Source organism: Myxine glutinosa, chromosome 2 (genome assembly GCF_964187855.1).
Source record: "Myxine glutinosa chromosome 2, kmMyxGlut1.1, whole genome shotgun sequence".
In the NCBI taxonomy this organism is placed as follows: Eukaryota; Metazoa; Chordata; class Myxini; order Myxiniformes; family Myxinidae; genus Myxine; species Myxine glutinosa.
Window position 1 is genome coordinate 129,972,586 of NC_136262.1, and position 15,571 is coordinate 129,988,156.

At 42.2% G+C, this 15,571-nt stretch overlaps 2 protein-coding genes across 4 annotated transcripts in view; one reads left to right on the forward strand and one right to left on the reverse strand.

The window, feature by feature from the left end:
- The window catches only part of LOC137421260 (GMP reductase 1-like), a 905,715-nt gene that overhangs the window by 713,331 nt on the left and 176,813 nt on the right, over nt 1-15,571 (forward strand). The gene's annotated exons all lie outside the window — the stretch shown is intronic.
- Nucleotides 1-15,571, reverse strand: part of MIMS2 (mitochondrial inner membrane scaffold 2) — a 102,391-nt gene that overhangs the window by 15,501 nt on the left and 71,319 nt on the right. Inside the window, exon 2 of one of the 2 annotated variants that reach the window (XM_078771660.1) lies at nt 2,931-3,007. In XM_078771660.1, the coding sequence (XP_078627786.1) occupies nt 2,931-3,007 (77 nt within the window). The remainder of the gene's footprint in view (nt 1-2,930; nt 3,008-15,571) is intronic. The other variant, XM_068107139.2, reaches the window with a different exon arrangement.

A 15,571-nucleotide genomic window follows, 5' to 3' on the forward strand; every position in this document is an offset into this window, starting at 1 on the left:
AGGCGCACACGTAGGTAGACCTGTTAGGGGAGCCACACGACTCAGCCCAGAAATTGTGCGAAGGCACAGGGAGTTGAATCGGGGGAGTGAGACCCCAAATTGGTGAGTGCCACCGATGGTCAATGGGAGTTTGGTTTTTAGAACCGCATAGAGTAAGATGGCCAATGGTTTTGCAGGGAAAGACCCCGGGTAGTGTAAAGTGTGTTAATGTCATTTAGGAAGTAGTTAGGATTAAGAATCTCCTCGCACCATCTATACCCACTCACCTGAGGTGACAGAACTCCCCACCATGCCATGGCTGTTTTGTTGTTTTTGTGCAAATGTTTTGGAAATGTGAGACGCATCATGACGTGGGTGAGACATTGTGCTGGTTGTTCCATCTCTCCCTCCTTATGAGGATTGATGATGAATTGTATGATGGCAAATTTGGTTGGTTTGAGGGATTGTGACGAATTTGGTATTAGGGGAGCTATGGGGAAGACGTGACGATAGAGACAAATTGGTAAATGTGTAGATTTTGTAAATATGGGGTAAGGGCAAGGGTAGAGTAGGTGACGGGGGGGGGGGGGGGGCATACGTTAGGAACGAGCTTTCTCCGCTCGCTCTTCGTGCGCACCTCGCTCTGCATTACCTTGATGGATGTGTACCCTTGTGACCTTACCCCTCGCTGACGCTGCAGCTTTGTCTTCCTTCCCCACCCATGGGCCGTGCTCTCTGGGCACTGAGGGAGAGCGTGCGGGAGCCCGCATTTGTGTGCCAGAATTCCCGCTGCCAGCTGCCTGCATCGATGCACCACTTTATGGACCTCACGTTTTGCGGCCATGCACCACCATGCGGACCACGGTCAGGTGGCCCCTTTTGCCCTACAGGTGGACCACCCATAGTTGGCCCCTGTGGGCCATAAATAAAAATTGGACGCATTGTGTGCCTTTTCTTTATTACTGCAAATAGGCGGCAAGCCACAAGAGCAAGAAAGTCAACATCTGGAAGGGACAACATCAAGAACGACGGCCCGGCAGAACAAGAACAAGATCATCAGTGTGTTTTTTGTTATTGTGCAATGGAGCACTGGATGGTGCGTGACTGTGCATGTTGGTGCTTTGGTGTTTATTGGTGCTGGTGTATCGATGCAGTGCATGCTCTAATGCTCTATCCTCCCTCCCACAGGATTCTCCCTTTTTGTTTCCGAAAGGAAAAATGACAGGTCCTGGGTTGCAGTTTTGTAAATAGTCAAAATAATGTCACGTGTAAATAATGCTCCCCACCGTAAATGTTTAGTTTGAAAATTAATTCCGCAATTCGGTTAATTGTGGGTGTGAATCTGTTAGTAGGGTGCAATGTAATAGGGGGACATATTTATTTGTGTTTTAAAAACTGTCGCACTCAGGGTCAGGTTAATAGTAGAGGGTTACCAGACCTGCGTGCCACATTATGTTAAAGGTTTTCGGGCCGGGACGTCCCTGGAGGGATGAGGGTGCCGTGTTGCGGATTTGGGAAATCCTGCACTTTGGTAATAATTGGTTGTAAATATCACCCTCTGTAAATAATGTAATAATTCTTTGTAAATACCTCCATTTGTGTAAAGGTCAAGGGTCGTCCCCTAGTTAGTCCACCGCACCACATAGCAAATCATAGGATCCCTCAATAGTTATTTCATTATTATGTGTTCCAATATAAGGCCATGTTCCCACTGTCGATCTTAAGTTGCACCAAATCAAATAAGATAGATCCCCTTTTCAATTGCCCCAAAACTTCATTGCCAGCAGCATTCGCCTACATTGCCAGCAGCATACGCCTCCATTGAACACGGTCATCTCGGAGAAGAAAGGGGGAGGAGCTACATTACGGGCGTGGCCCGCACCTCGCCATCAAAGGTGGAATCAGCCAGCCCTTGCCGACCAACCAAGGCTCAGTGAGTGTGGCTTGAGAGGGCATGGTGAGAAACATCGAGTAGGTTCGCGAAGGTTCCAAGGTGTGGCCATATATAACCCATTGCAAGAAGCCCCTACAGAGAGTTTTTGAGGGAGGTGCGCTGGACCAAAGAGAGTTCTGTGGTGGGAGGCGCGTGAACAAGTTCTCCGAGTGCTGTGAGTGTTGCGCAGGTCACGAGAGCTTCGGAGGACGTACGAGGCCTGAGAGAGGCGCTGCTTCAACCAGCCCCGCTTCAACCAGCCGCGAGAAGTCCTGACGCGCTGCTGCGAGCAAACCTGTGCATGAACCAGAGTGCGGGGGAGTCGGCGGCCGCTCACCTCCAGCCTGCCATCCTGCACGGACCCTTCTTCTCCCTCCAGCCAATCCTACCTTCAATTCCCCATTCGTGTACGTGAGTTTGTCTTGTCCCTGGGGTTTAAATAAGCTTGTTTTAAGAATTGCACTGTGTCTTCTATCTTCACTGTACATTACTTTCGTTTTCTTCTTCTTTGATTGGTTTTTCTATAGTAGTTAATAAATATCTGTTCTTTCCTACCTTTGGCTTCTTCATTCTCGCCCGATCGTCTTTGTCTTTCACCTGATTGAACACCTGTGGCACGATTTTGGCCAACGCTCATAATCGGGTGAGTAATTGTTAATGGCCCGAACTTCGGGTTGCTAAAACCGCTCGGCAACTAGTCCATCTAAAACCGTGGTTCGAGCAGAAGTTATTCCCTCGTTCCCGGCTGGTGGTAGTAATTAGGTAAGTAGCGAACCCCTAGGCCTAACAAACCCTACCTACCGTCGGTCCGGGAGGGACGTTGTAACTTCGAGGACTCACGTCAGTCAGTGACAGACAAGGGGATCAACCCCCCTTGGTAAGGGGAAAAGGCCGACGTTGAGATCCGTAACAATATAAAATTTGAGAATGTCACCAATTTGCTAATGAAGAAATATTTCCTCCTCACTTATTAATGATACAATTATCAGATGGAGCACACATGGTGACCCTGCCACACCTACCTGATTGCCATTCTGATCCCCAGCACGTGCCGACAGGTTACGACCGACTTGCAACTCCTCTTGAGCAGGTATCCTGGACATAACCAAAGTTATATTACATTCATGTAGTATTTTGAGTAAAAAAAAAAAAAAAAAAAAAAAATCACCAACAAGCTGACAGCAAGAGTCTCTCAAGGTTTTGATAAAACAATAACAGGATATAAATGGAAAGGATTGTATTCGGAAAATAATGAGACTATATGTGAGGTGAACACTACAGCTGAAACACAGGTGTATCGGGGACGTCTCATCTCACCTGCCATTTGTAAAGCAACTATTCAATAAACAATGACATTAAATGGAGAAGGAAACCCAATTACGGGCTTTGTATGTTCAGGTTCATCATAGTAGACTATGCAGCAATGTCCGTACCTCCTGATGTGTAGTTTGATCTCCAGAGCGGTCCCTTTAGCAACGACTACAGTAAGCAAACTGTGTAGAATGCTATGCCCGGCTCAAGTTGAAGTCCCTTTGGGTGTCAGTGGCTTCTTTTTTGTATACTAATTGGAGGCTCATATAAGAACTAACACATAGAACATATAATAAAGGGAGCGAGTGATAAGAGGGGGAGAGCGAGAGTTACTGTGGATACCATCCGATGTTACAACTAGTCCTTTCTTTCAGGGGTTGGTCCTGCAGATTCGATTAGGTTTTGGTGGCAGCAATGAAGCCCAGCATGGGCAGCATGACTCCAACAATGCTTGCTGGTTTTTGGTGTTTTTTGTATGCAAAGTCAAGGCTCATGGAAGAGCTAGAACACTGAACAGATGTGGACGCAACAGAATAAACAGAACAATAGAAAGAAGAGGAAGCACCAACAGCATGGTTGAAGGATATAATAGAGGGAGTCTTGGACTGATAAGGAAGGTGAGGGTTCGGGAAGGATGCATGGGGTGGACAAGATGGAAAGAGAAGCAAACACTCGGGAAAGAAAAACTCGAAATTTGGAAGGAGGTCGGTGGGGGAGAGGGATTAACGGGGGTGGAAAAGATCATGGTTTTGGATGGGGGATCATCTGAGATTGTGGTGAACAGCTGTCTTGAAAACCCTGATGGAAGAATCCGATTGAATAGAATGTGGAAATTGATTCCACAGGCAAACTCGACCTCTCGACCTTTGTGCTCACGTCAATTATGTGGAATGTTGCGCTACCTCTTTCACATCATCGATTTTGTAAGAAAACACCATCACTATTTTGGCGGTTCACTATAAATAAAACACTAATGTGCACACCTGAGTTAATAAGTGTAATTCTGCTGAAATTGTTGATGATAATAACAGGTATGGTGATGTTGTAAAGCAGAACATTGGCAATGGGTCGCTTTAACAGCCCTCAATGCACTCAGAATTTTAAAAAAACAACAAGAATTCACACAAAATCTTTCACAAAAAAAAAAAAAAAAAAAAAAACGGAATGGAAGTTTGAAAGCAGACATTTTCTGACAATCATTTTGTGAGGCATGTGGAAGTGTAAATTTATAAAGCAAGCAACTTTTATGAGCCTCAACCCTGCATTCCTAGTCTGCAGGTGTTTTTTTTATTTCTTCCCATGTCTATTTGGGATTTCCTCCAGTTGGCACGTTATCTCCGACACTGCCCAGAATCATTTGCTCAAGAAAAAGTAAAAGGGAATATGTAATACAGATGGGATGTTTTGATGGAAAATAATGTGATGTTGGAAGTAAGTTGGAGAAAAAGATATTGTCTTCTTAGTAAATAAATTAGATAATGGCAAAACTAGTAGCTGATAAACACCATGTCTGACCAGCTGCCTGGAGTAATTAGCATCCACTGAATTGCTTTACAAATCCCTTTATAATCGACTCAATACGAAGTCGAAGGTAAACATTGTACTTGGTAATTATTGTAGAGTTGAAACAATGGAGGAAAATAATCCCCTCTGCGCTGAAATAATCCTCCCTCCGCTGATCATTGTAGAAACAGAGTCAGCGGACGCCTTTTCTTTAATTGCCAGCGTTCTCAGGAAAATCCAAGAACGAACCATCTGCAACAAATTGAACTTCTGAGTTTTTAGATGGGTTTTAGTGCGGCAAATTGTGAAGTAAATACCTATTTATTAAATAAGGACTTTTCTTATTTAATTACAAGTCTTAAACATGACTTATTAAAACTCATGTTACTAGTGTGTTAATTTGCAACATTGTATACTCACCCTTGCATCGAACAATGAATGAATTACAGATAAACCCACAGAATGGTAAATCATTTGGTATAGTTTAATAATGGAGGCGCTGTAATTATTTGGTTGTGACTAAGGCTAATATTGTTTTAAAATGTGCTTTGAAATAAAGTAAGTGATCCTTTAAAATGAGTAAAAGACATATCCATTTCACTGAGAATGACCTTCAGGTGTTTTTTTGAAGGGATTAGAGACAGGGCTCCAGGTGTTTTGCAGGAGACAATGGGAAAGCAGAAAGAATTTGGGATGCAAACCTACTATCAGTAGGAGGCAACCTCATCCTCGACACCTACTCCCTCCCACCCAAGCTTTGCCCAACCAATCCTATTGCTCTCCGCCCCTCTCTTCACTCCTCCCCCCTGAAATGGTTTAAAAATCAGAACGAATGACCAGATAACCAGGATTAGCACTGGGTCTGGAGGATGTTGGTTTGCTGTACTTATGATTCTGTATGTTCATACTGTCTGTTAACTGTATTCTATGCATGTTACTGTATCCTTATGATTCTGTATGTTCATACTGTATGTTAACTGTATTCTATGCATGTTACTGTATCCTTATGATTCTGTATGTTCATACTGTATGTTAACTGTATTCTATGCATGCTACTGTATCCTTATGATTCTGGTTGATTCTGTATGTTACTGTATACTGTGCATGTTGGTGTTTGGTATGATATTTCTTTGCGCATCCCTACTGTACCAGGATTTTCACTCTGGACTTTGATCCACGATTTGTTGTAAATCTTCCTTGTGTGTTTTTGTGAATTGTATCTTGCTCTTCTTGGTTTAGTAAGGGTAATTGTTTTCTTGCTGTGTATTTTTAAAGACAGAAAGTGTTGTCCTCCTCGGGAATTAAATTTGTGACTTTCTTCTGATAAGTTGATGGACATTGAATTTCTTGGTTCATATATTACATAGTACTGTAGGGAAAATATCCCCGACAAGATAGCGACTGTGACCTCTTGCTAATCTAGGACGACCTGGGGCAATAAAGACTTGAGCACAAAGCTGTACTCTCCGCTTCCCCTTGTCGCTGGGTAACGCATTTTAACGAACTGATTACAGATTTGATTCCCGAGTATTATGGTATTATGGTCATAGGGTGGTGTATTGTGTTAACTATTTGCCTCATCTGTCTGTCTGTTCTTGCATAAATTTGCAGTGTGGTGTGTTGTTTAATTGGTTGTTGGTTGGTTTAGTTTAATTGGTTATTTGGTTGGTTATATGGTTCGTGGGTATACCAGACGGTTGATCGCATGAAATACCCCAGGAGTGTTTTTGTCAATGTGGGTTTGGCCACTAGATTTGACTAGATAAAACACGGATGTCCGCATTTTGTAGCGGAGGTTCTGAACAGTCACGCACTCTTCTGCAGAAAGTGGTGATGTTGCACGGGTGTCCGCATTTTGTAAGCGGTGGTTCCAACTGTCTTCACTCACTTAAGCGGTGGTGAACACTTTTTTTTTCTTTTTTTTTGTATACAAGATCGAGGCTCGTGAAAGAGCGAACATTTATCACACAGAAAAACAAACCGACAAACCGACACATAACCGACACATAAAACAAATAACATCGGGAGCGGTAGACAAGATGGGGAGAGAGGGGGTAGGACACAAAAAACATTTGAGAGCAGGAACCGAGAGACATGGAGACATCGAGAGATCTGTGGGAGGGAGAGGGCTTTGGGGGGGAGGCATGGGTAAGGGGGTGGGAGAGGCATAAAACATATGGACACTGCCAGGACTACCAGGAAAGAAGTTGGAATTACAAACAAGGTGGATCTGGGGTGAATTAGTGGGGGTAGAAAAGATCAAGGTTTTGGATGGGGGAAGATAAGAGATGGTGGTGAACAGCTGTTTTAAAGACCTGAAGGGAGGAGTGGGATTGAAGGGAGTGTGGGAGTTTGTTCCAGAGGCGGGAGAAAAGAGGAATGAAGGAGTGAAGGTGAGCAGAGCGCCGAGATTTCGGCAGTTTAACCATCAGAGGCTTGCTGGCAGATCTTGTGCGACCTGTAGGAATATTTGGGGGACAGAGCACAGAGAGAGCTGGGGGAGCAAGGCCGGAGAGGAGTCGGTAGAAGACAGAAAGACCACCTACCTGCCTGCGGTGAGTGAGTGAAAGGCCCTCAGAGATAGCTTCATCGCGGGAGATTCCAATGATTCTGAAAGCTTTGGTTTCAACAGCGTGAAGCCGAGCTAGGTGTGAGGCAGGAGCACCAGCCCATAGGGGAGAACAGTATTCCATTGAGCTGCGGATGAAAGCCTTGTATGTGGTGAGGAGCTCAGGTGTGCCTTGGAAGGACTTCGCACGACGGAGGATGCCCAGTCGGCGACTGGCTTTGCAGGCCAGCTTGGAAATGTGGTTTTCCCAAGAAAGATCATGGCAGATAGTGAGACCCAAAAGCTTGAGCGACAGAACTTCTTGGAGAGGATTGTTGAGACAGTAGATGGGAGGGTTGTCCAGTCGATCTTTTCGGAGAGACATAGTAAGAGTGTGAGCTTTGTCAGGATTGAAAGACATGTTCCACTTGTTTGACCAGTCTGTGATTTTGTCCAGGTCTTCAGAGAGTGAGGAGGCTGCAGACTGCCGATCTGAGGGAAGAGGAATGGAGCGGCAGAGAGTGGAGTCATCAGCAAAGAGATAGAGAGGATTTTCCAGAGAGTCAGAGAGATCATTGATAAAGACCAGAAAAAGCACAGGGCCCAGCACACTGCCTTGGGGAACTCCAACCTGAACAGGAAGGGGAGATGAGAGAAATCCATTCAGGGCCACACGTTGACTACGACCAGAGAGGAAGTCCGCAAGCCATGCATGGAGATTTCCATGGATTCCCACTTGTTCGTTGTTATGTGCATGTCTTGAAGTATCAAGAGTGCCCTGTATTTGTCATGAGCTCAAACGATTGTGTGCATGTCTTGAAGTATCAAGAGTGAGTTTTGGTGTGTGGCAGAGTGTGCTTTGAAATGGTATGGTGTGTCAGAGATATGGGTGAAAATAGTGTTTGCAGGTGTGCGTGACATTTGCTCAGGTAGACAGGTGCACCTGTTAAAATTAGGCTGCGTGTACCTTAGGTGTGAATGTAAAATGCTTTTGTTGTTTTACAGACAGGCTGACAACTAACATTCACTCGGATGGGGGTTGAAGTTGACCTTCATATGAATGAATTTATTTATGACAAAAGGATGCAAAAAGGTGACATCACTAACAGAAATGGCCGAGTATTTTTGATCTGGCAGATATTCTGAGTGACGACTCAAATGTCCCAATTCATGATCAATGTTAAAGATGCCAGCTTTTCTGTGTGATTTGCATGGGGACCTTTTGTTCAAAATCAAATATCTAGGATTATTGCACGACAAATGATGGGAATTTAACGAACAGGCAAAATTGCGTACATAATTTTTGAAATGGGAGAGATACGATGTTGTTCGTGTAAATTCCTGCATGTTTTATGTGCCTTGAAGGAACAGGTGGCTTGTATGCAGGTCCAGGCTCAAGAAAACAGATTTGGTTGGTATATATATATATATTTGGTACATATGCAGGTCCAGGCTCAGGAAAACAGATTTGGTTGGTACATATATTTTTTATTGAAAGGTGAAAGTATATATAATGAATTGGAATGCTGTCAAAATGATGGGCTAAACCCATGTTCCGATTATCTTTGTTGAGCAACAAAATCTGTCTTCCAAATTTTGCCTATGCCCATCACTAAGCTTTGTGACATGCTTCACGCTTAATGAAAGACAATAATTAAGTGCTTTTGTGGAAAGGCAATGGCAAACCACCCAATGTCACCACTTTCATGAGCTCAGAGAAATAAAAAATTCCAAATTCCACTCTGCTGGCTCAATTTAAATCGGCAGCAGAGTGAGAATCAACAGACAATGGAACAGCTGGCGGTGAGTGTTTGTGAGTGGCAACAACCCTTTGGTCGAGGCTCATAGAAAAATTGATACTTATTGATTCGGCACGCTTATAATAGATATTAATGGCGAGGGTTGTGGTTGGTTCGATTTTGCGAAATGAACGTTCTTTGAACAAGTTAAATGGTAAAATAATGAAAAAGTATATAATTGTTTACTCTCTGAAATTGGGTATAGTATGGAACTCTGGGTGTAGTTCTCAAATCACTCTGGGTTGTGACTTGAAGAATGAGTTGGAGTTGTGACGGGATGCAAGGATGTGAGGTGAGATTGAGTTATGGAATTGATTGCTTTCAACAATGCAAAGGGTGACAAGATATGGGATTGTAATGGGATTTTAATGGGATAAATATAGAAGATGTTTGTTTTTGTCAAGAGGAAGTGACAATTGGCTGAGAAGTCACCGAGGCCGGGCTTTGGCCTTTGACAGCAGAGAAATTGTGTTCTGACAGCAAAAGACTTCCAAATAATGTTTGTGGCTGGATTGCTTCAAGAGAAATGACATACTATTTATTTTAATATAAAATCGCTATGAGATGAAATTATATTTTCGGTATTGGTGTGACAGTGGTTACCTAGGGGAAATATATCTGAAGACTTACGGACATAATGAGGCAAAATATGGCGGAGTGGTTGTTGGGTGCTTGTTGATTTAGGGTTTCAAAGTCGGGTTTTTACGCCTCCAAGACTTCATGGCTACACTTACTTTCGGAGAGTCATATAGGAATCTTGGACAAATGGAAGTTGAAAGAAATAAGAAATGGGAATCACATGATTTCACTCGTATCCAATGGGACTTTATAATATTAATCTTTCTGTGTCACTAATAAGGCACAGAACATAAACAAAAATTGTTTTTTAAAGAAATATAGTACTGATGAAATCTCCATGTTTTTTCACATGTCGTTTTGTTCTAAAACCGATGAAGAAATGGAAAATTTGAGGTATTAAAGTTACAGAACTCAAAATATCTAGGTTTGGATGTGCAATCATTAAAAATCGAGTCATACATTGTTTTGATGATAATCCTAATATTTGATAAATATTTGATAATAATCCTAATAATTTTAATCCTTGGAATAATATTGCTAATAATTTGTCTGAAGGCTTTGGTGAATACTTGTCTAAAGCAGTGACTTCTGGGATGACAGGGGTGTGGGGTATTTGGCATCGCCAGGCTAGCTTATTGGTTTAGGAATGTTTAGAGGTCATTACAATGTGATCATTACTTGTGTGATCATTTATGAAATTTCATGAACAGATATGTGAAATGGATCTAATGTGAGTGTGTATGAGAAAATTTGTTGCAGGATTCGTGGAATGTTCAAGGTCAGACATGATCGTTGGAGAACTTACAGTAAATTTGGGAAAAAGAAGTGACTTTCCATAAAATTCTCACAAAAGATTTCATAGGAAGGAAGAGAATAAATTTGAATTGGAAATTGTGGAAAATTAAAATTAAAAGACCCTGTATTGGACTAACACGTGTGTTTAGGGGGGGCATCATGGGGAATAGAACTGAAAGACAATTTTCGGAACAATTGATTTACCAATTAATGGGAACGCTATGAAAGTCGCATGAAATTTAATGATAACTTGACTCTCACATGGAAGTCATAGGATGAAGCTGAAGGGAAAGGTGTATGCTGCATGTGTGAGGGTGTGTGTGGGTGTGCAAAGAAGGCTGGAAAGGGTGGAAATGCGAATGATTTGGTGGATGTGCGGAGTATCGTTGAAAGAGAGAAAGACAAATGATGAATTGCGAAAGATGATGGGAATAGCGCCTGTGGTTGATGCTGTGAAGAGGAACAGGTTGAGATGGTTTGATCATGCATTTAGGAAGGATAAAAGTGACTGGTTGAGAAGAGTGATGGAAATGAATGTAGATTGAAGTAAAGGATGGATGAGGAAGACCAAGAAAGACTTCACTAAAGATGGTGGAAGAAGAAATGCGGGCAAAGGGGGTTAACAAGGAGAGATGCAGAAAATAGGGCAAAATGGAGAAGATTGTCATGGGGACTGCAAGGCTAACCCCCGCGCTAGCAGGGAAAATGGCCTTAAAATACATGTTGTTGTTGTTGTTGTTATCTGGCATGTGAAAATATCTGCTATTAATCTTGGGGTAAAATTATTAGGATTTGTCAAAGGAAATGGAAGTTATATCTTTGGAAAATTTTCAAAATTTGTAAGGGATCTTGCATGAGTCCAGCAAAACAATTTTTCAGTTTAATGGTAGTTGGATTGTGTAAAAAATATATACAGACATATGCGGGTACAGACATATATTAGGGGTAAATTGACAATTTTCTGATTGGATTAAGATATGAACATATATATGGTTCAATGTAACCACAGTATAAAATAATATACAGATTTGGGACATTTTGTAAACTTTTTGAATAATGAGAAAAGTCATAAAATTCATTTTATTTAGTGAATGTCAAGTTAATGGAAGTGTTTTGTTTGATTAAATTTGTTCAATTTGTGTTCAAATGATCAATGTTTATCACAAGCCATGATAAATTAATGGAATTAATGCTCCAAATTATTGGAATGAAATGTAAATCTTGAACCAGATGGAAAACTGGCCTGACTGAAGGAAGAGTGGAATTATGTGATATTTATATTATTTTTAATGAATGGTGTTGATGTTTTATAAGGTGGATGAAAAGGGAAGGAAACGGTGCACTGGGGGCATGCACCTGTTACATATACATGCACCTGTTCCATAGCTACTATCTGTCCTTTGAATGAACTGTTACGGATGAGAAGTACAATGATATTGTAATCATTGCTGAAATGTCACAAATTTATTTTTCAGATTGTAGGTTATTTGAGGTTTAATGGGATTAATGTGTATGTTAAGAACATTTTGAAAAGAAATATGGATCTATGGCATTACTAAAAGAAACCAAGCAATTGAGAGTTCTTGGGTTAATGGGATATAAATAAATGCATCTACAAGGTGATGGTTTATAAAAAATATTTTTAATTCTGGATGATACTAAAACGATGAACAATGTTGACAATATACAAAGAATGTGACTTGTTATTTTTGGGAAAACATGTCGTTTAAATAATTGGCTAAGTAAAAAAAAAAAAAAAATTAAGATGTTCTACAGAACTCTTATGATTATTTATATGAATAACGGACTATTCCATGGCGAGAGAAAATGGTTGATATTAATAAAAAGGAGAGGATGAAAATACAGATCTTGGCAACAGATTTGTAAAATAATGAATGTGAGATAATGAAAATAATGTGAAAGAAAATTGTTAAGGATGGGGAAATTAAGGCCCATTGTATTTATAATTATTATTTTTTGTTTATTTGTTATAAAATAAAGAAAAAAGGAGAGGTAATGATGATTTCAAGGAATTATGTGCTGAAAGTAATGTGAATCATATAATTATGTGTTTCAGACATTTTTTATTTTTGTTGGAAGATTGATACGAAGGAGATCTGTGATAATTATGATAAGAACACATAAATGGTAAATTTTTGATTCTTGCTTTGATTTGATTTGCAAAAAGATTTTGCTAATGCTTGGTTGAGCACCTGTGAATTACACGAGACATTTTGGAAGTAAAATATGAAAGTAAGGTTGAAGAAAGAAGACGAATTATTTAAAAATTACAGTAAGATTGATTTCCTTCTCACCTTCTGTTGAGAGGACCACATGATTGTGCAAATGTGATGAAATACATGATATTTGAGATTTCTGGGTGATTGAATTTTGGGTATTTTTGTGAGGGAAAAGGGAAATATAATTTTGAAGATTTATTGAATACATTCATATGCACTTTGGTTATGCTGGAAACATGTACACCCCTGATTTAATATGTTTTGTTCGGGTGTTACACATGAAATATAATCTTTCAAATGTTCTAGGGGAACTTGTGAACCAATGTAAATTGTTATAAGGTTGGACATAATCCAGATATTGATTACATTGTCAGTTATAATGTGTTAATTCTATGTTTTTTAAATGATTTGCTTGATCCAGTGTGTGGGAAAACAGGCTCTGGGGTGGTTAAATGTAAGAGGACGCAGAGCCGTCTAAGTAGGAGATGGGGCTGGGTCGCTACTTATTCCCCAGTATGGGACAATTACGTTAGGACAGGAGTTGATAAGATTGGCATCTAGCATAGAACGGCTTGCCAATGAAACTGCTGAAGTTGAAATGGAAGTAAATACTGAAATGGTAGCAATGAGAACCATTGTTATGCAAAATAGAATGGCTTTAGATATGCTGCTTTCTGAAAAAGGCAGAACTTGTGCCATCATTGGCTCAGAATGCTGTACCTATATTCCAGACAACTCTGAACGTATTACTGATTTGACAAAAAAAATCAAGAACGAAGGGGGCAAAATTGCATAATTACTTTAAAGACACATGGGGAATCACATCTTGGCTAGTCAGTACCTTTGGAGGCTTGGGTGCTTCTATACTGAAATTCATTTGCACCGTTCTTCTTGTGATTTTGATTGTATTGGGCCTTATCAAATGCATACCGGCACTAGTTACGAAATGCTTCACTGCTAAATTCTTTGCAACTACATCTCCCAAACCTCCAAGTCGCAATGAGAATTTCCGAGAGATGTGCATGATTGATCTGTATTGATTCCATTTGATGTTACACTCTCATACTTCCCCTCACTATTTAGATGGTTCCTGACATGGAAACCGAAAGTACAATTGGACGATCTGCTATCACAAATAAGGGATACTGCCAGACGATGGGCTAAGCAAATGGCCTACGTTGGAGACCTTTATTCACCTGTTAAAAAAATCTGCCCGGGATACAAGAAGGTATGTCCGTGGAGAACCATTGGACAGGGATCCTCAGGTGAATTTGGGAAAATTTAACCTGAGGACCGAAAGGAAAAAAGGGAACAGGAATTATTTGTGAAAGCAGGGTTAAAATTCTGAATGATTGTTCCTCAAAACAGGGTCAACCTGTGACTGAGATGACTAAATTGAACACTTCTATGTTGTGGTCCTGGATACAGGACCAGAGGAGCGATTATGGAAGTGTAAATTTATAAAGCAAGCAACTTTTATGAGCCTCAACCCTGCATTCCTAGTCTGCAGGTGTTTTTTTTATTTCTTCCCATGTCTATTTGGGATTTCCTCCAGTTGGCACGTTATCTCCGACACTGCCCAGAATCATTTGCTCAAGAAAAAGTAAAAGGGAATCTATATATATAAAACACAGTGTGTGTGCGTGTGTGCGTGTGTGTAATGTTACCGATAGACTCCTAAACGGAGAGGCTTACGTGCTTGATATTTGACATAGACATGGCCATTGAGCGTGGGACGAACATGGCCGAACTCAAAATATTTGACGATCCATATTTTTTATTCATATTTACCTCAGCGCATTTCAGCGAAGTACCCGCTAATCTCAGCCGGTTCCAGAGCAGCTCGCTGATTCGCTCAGAGCGATCACGTGATGTTCCATTCCCACCGCCAGACTGATTCGCTCAGAGCGATCACGTGATGTTCCATCCCGTCACACGTCACTTCACCTTTTATGCGATCGTGTTTTGTATCGATTTTGTGCGATATGAATTAAATGTCTTTGAAACAGCTGTGAAACATCTTTCCACAACCCTTCCATAACCGATTGGAGCAGTTTCTTGCCGCACAAAACGAGATCCGCGAAGCGAGTTGGTCGAGTCGTGTTGACCAAGATGGCGACACGGCGGCTTCACTTTTCACGGAGTATGAGCGTTCTATATATTTTCAATTCAGTGTGCCCGTGATTTGTGCATAGACATGACCATTGGGCCTTCACGGTGTAATTTGTGCGAGGCTTTTGTCCGAGTGAGCTTGAGTCGAGAGGGCGAATGTACGGGTTGGGAATGTACGGGTCTCCCTTCCCCCGCCCGGCAACGCCGGTACTGGAGGACGTCACAGGATCGGTGAGTCTCCAAAATCCGCTTCGTGCTGTTGCGAATATGCAGGACTATGTCCGATTGTTGTGCTGCTCTCCGACCATGAGAACTGCAACGTCATTGTTGACTGGCCATCCCCTTCCCTCCCCCTCCCCCCTCGGTCCCCCCTTCCCTTCCCCCTCCACCCTACCCCTCCCCTTCCCTTCCCCTCCCCCTCCATTTTCCCCCTTCCCCTCCCTTTTCCCCCTCCCTTTCCCCCTCCCCTCCCCCCTCCACTTCTCCCCTCCCTTCTCCCCCCCCTCCCCGTTCCCCTCCCCTCCCCTCCCCCACCCAGCAATGCCGGGTACTTCTGCCGGGTCCCCCCCTCCCACCCCCTCCCACCCCCTACCCAACCCTCCCCCACCCTCCCCATCCCCCCCCTACCCAACCCTCCCCATCCCCCCCTTCCATCCTCCCCCCCTTCTCCCCCTCCCACCCCCTACCCTCCCCCTCCCACCCCCTACCCTCCCTCCCCCACCCTCCCCATCCCCCCCTTCCATCCTCCCCCCCTTCTCCCCCTCCCACCCCC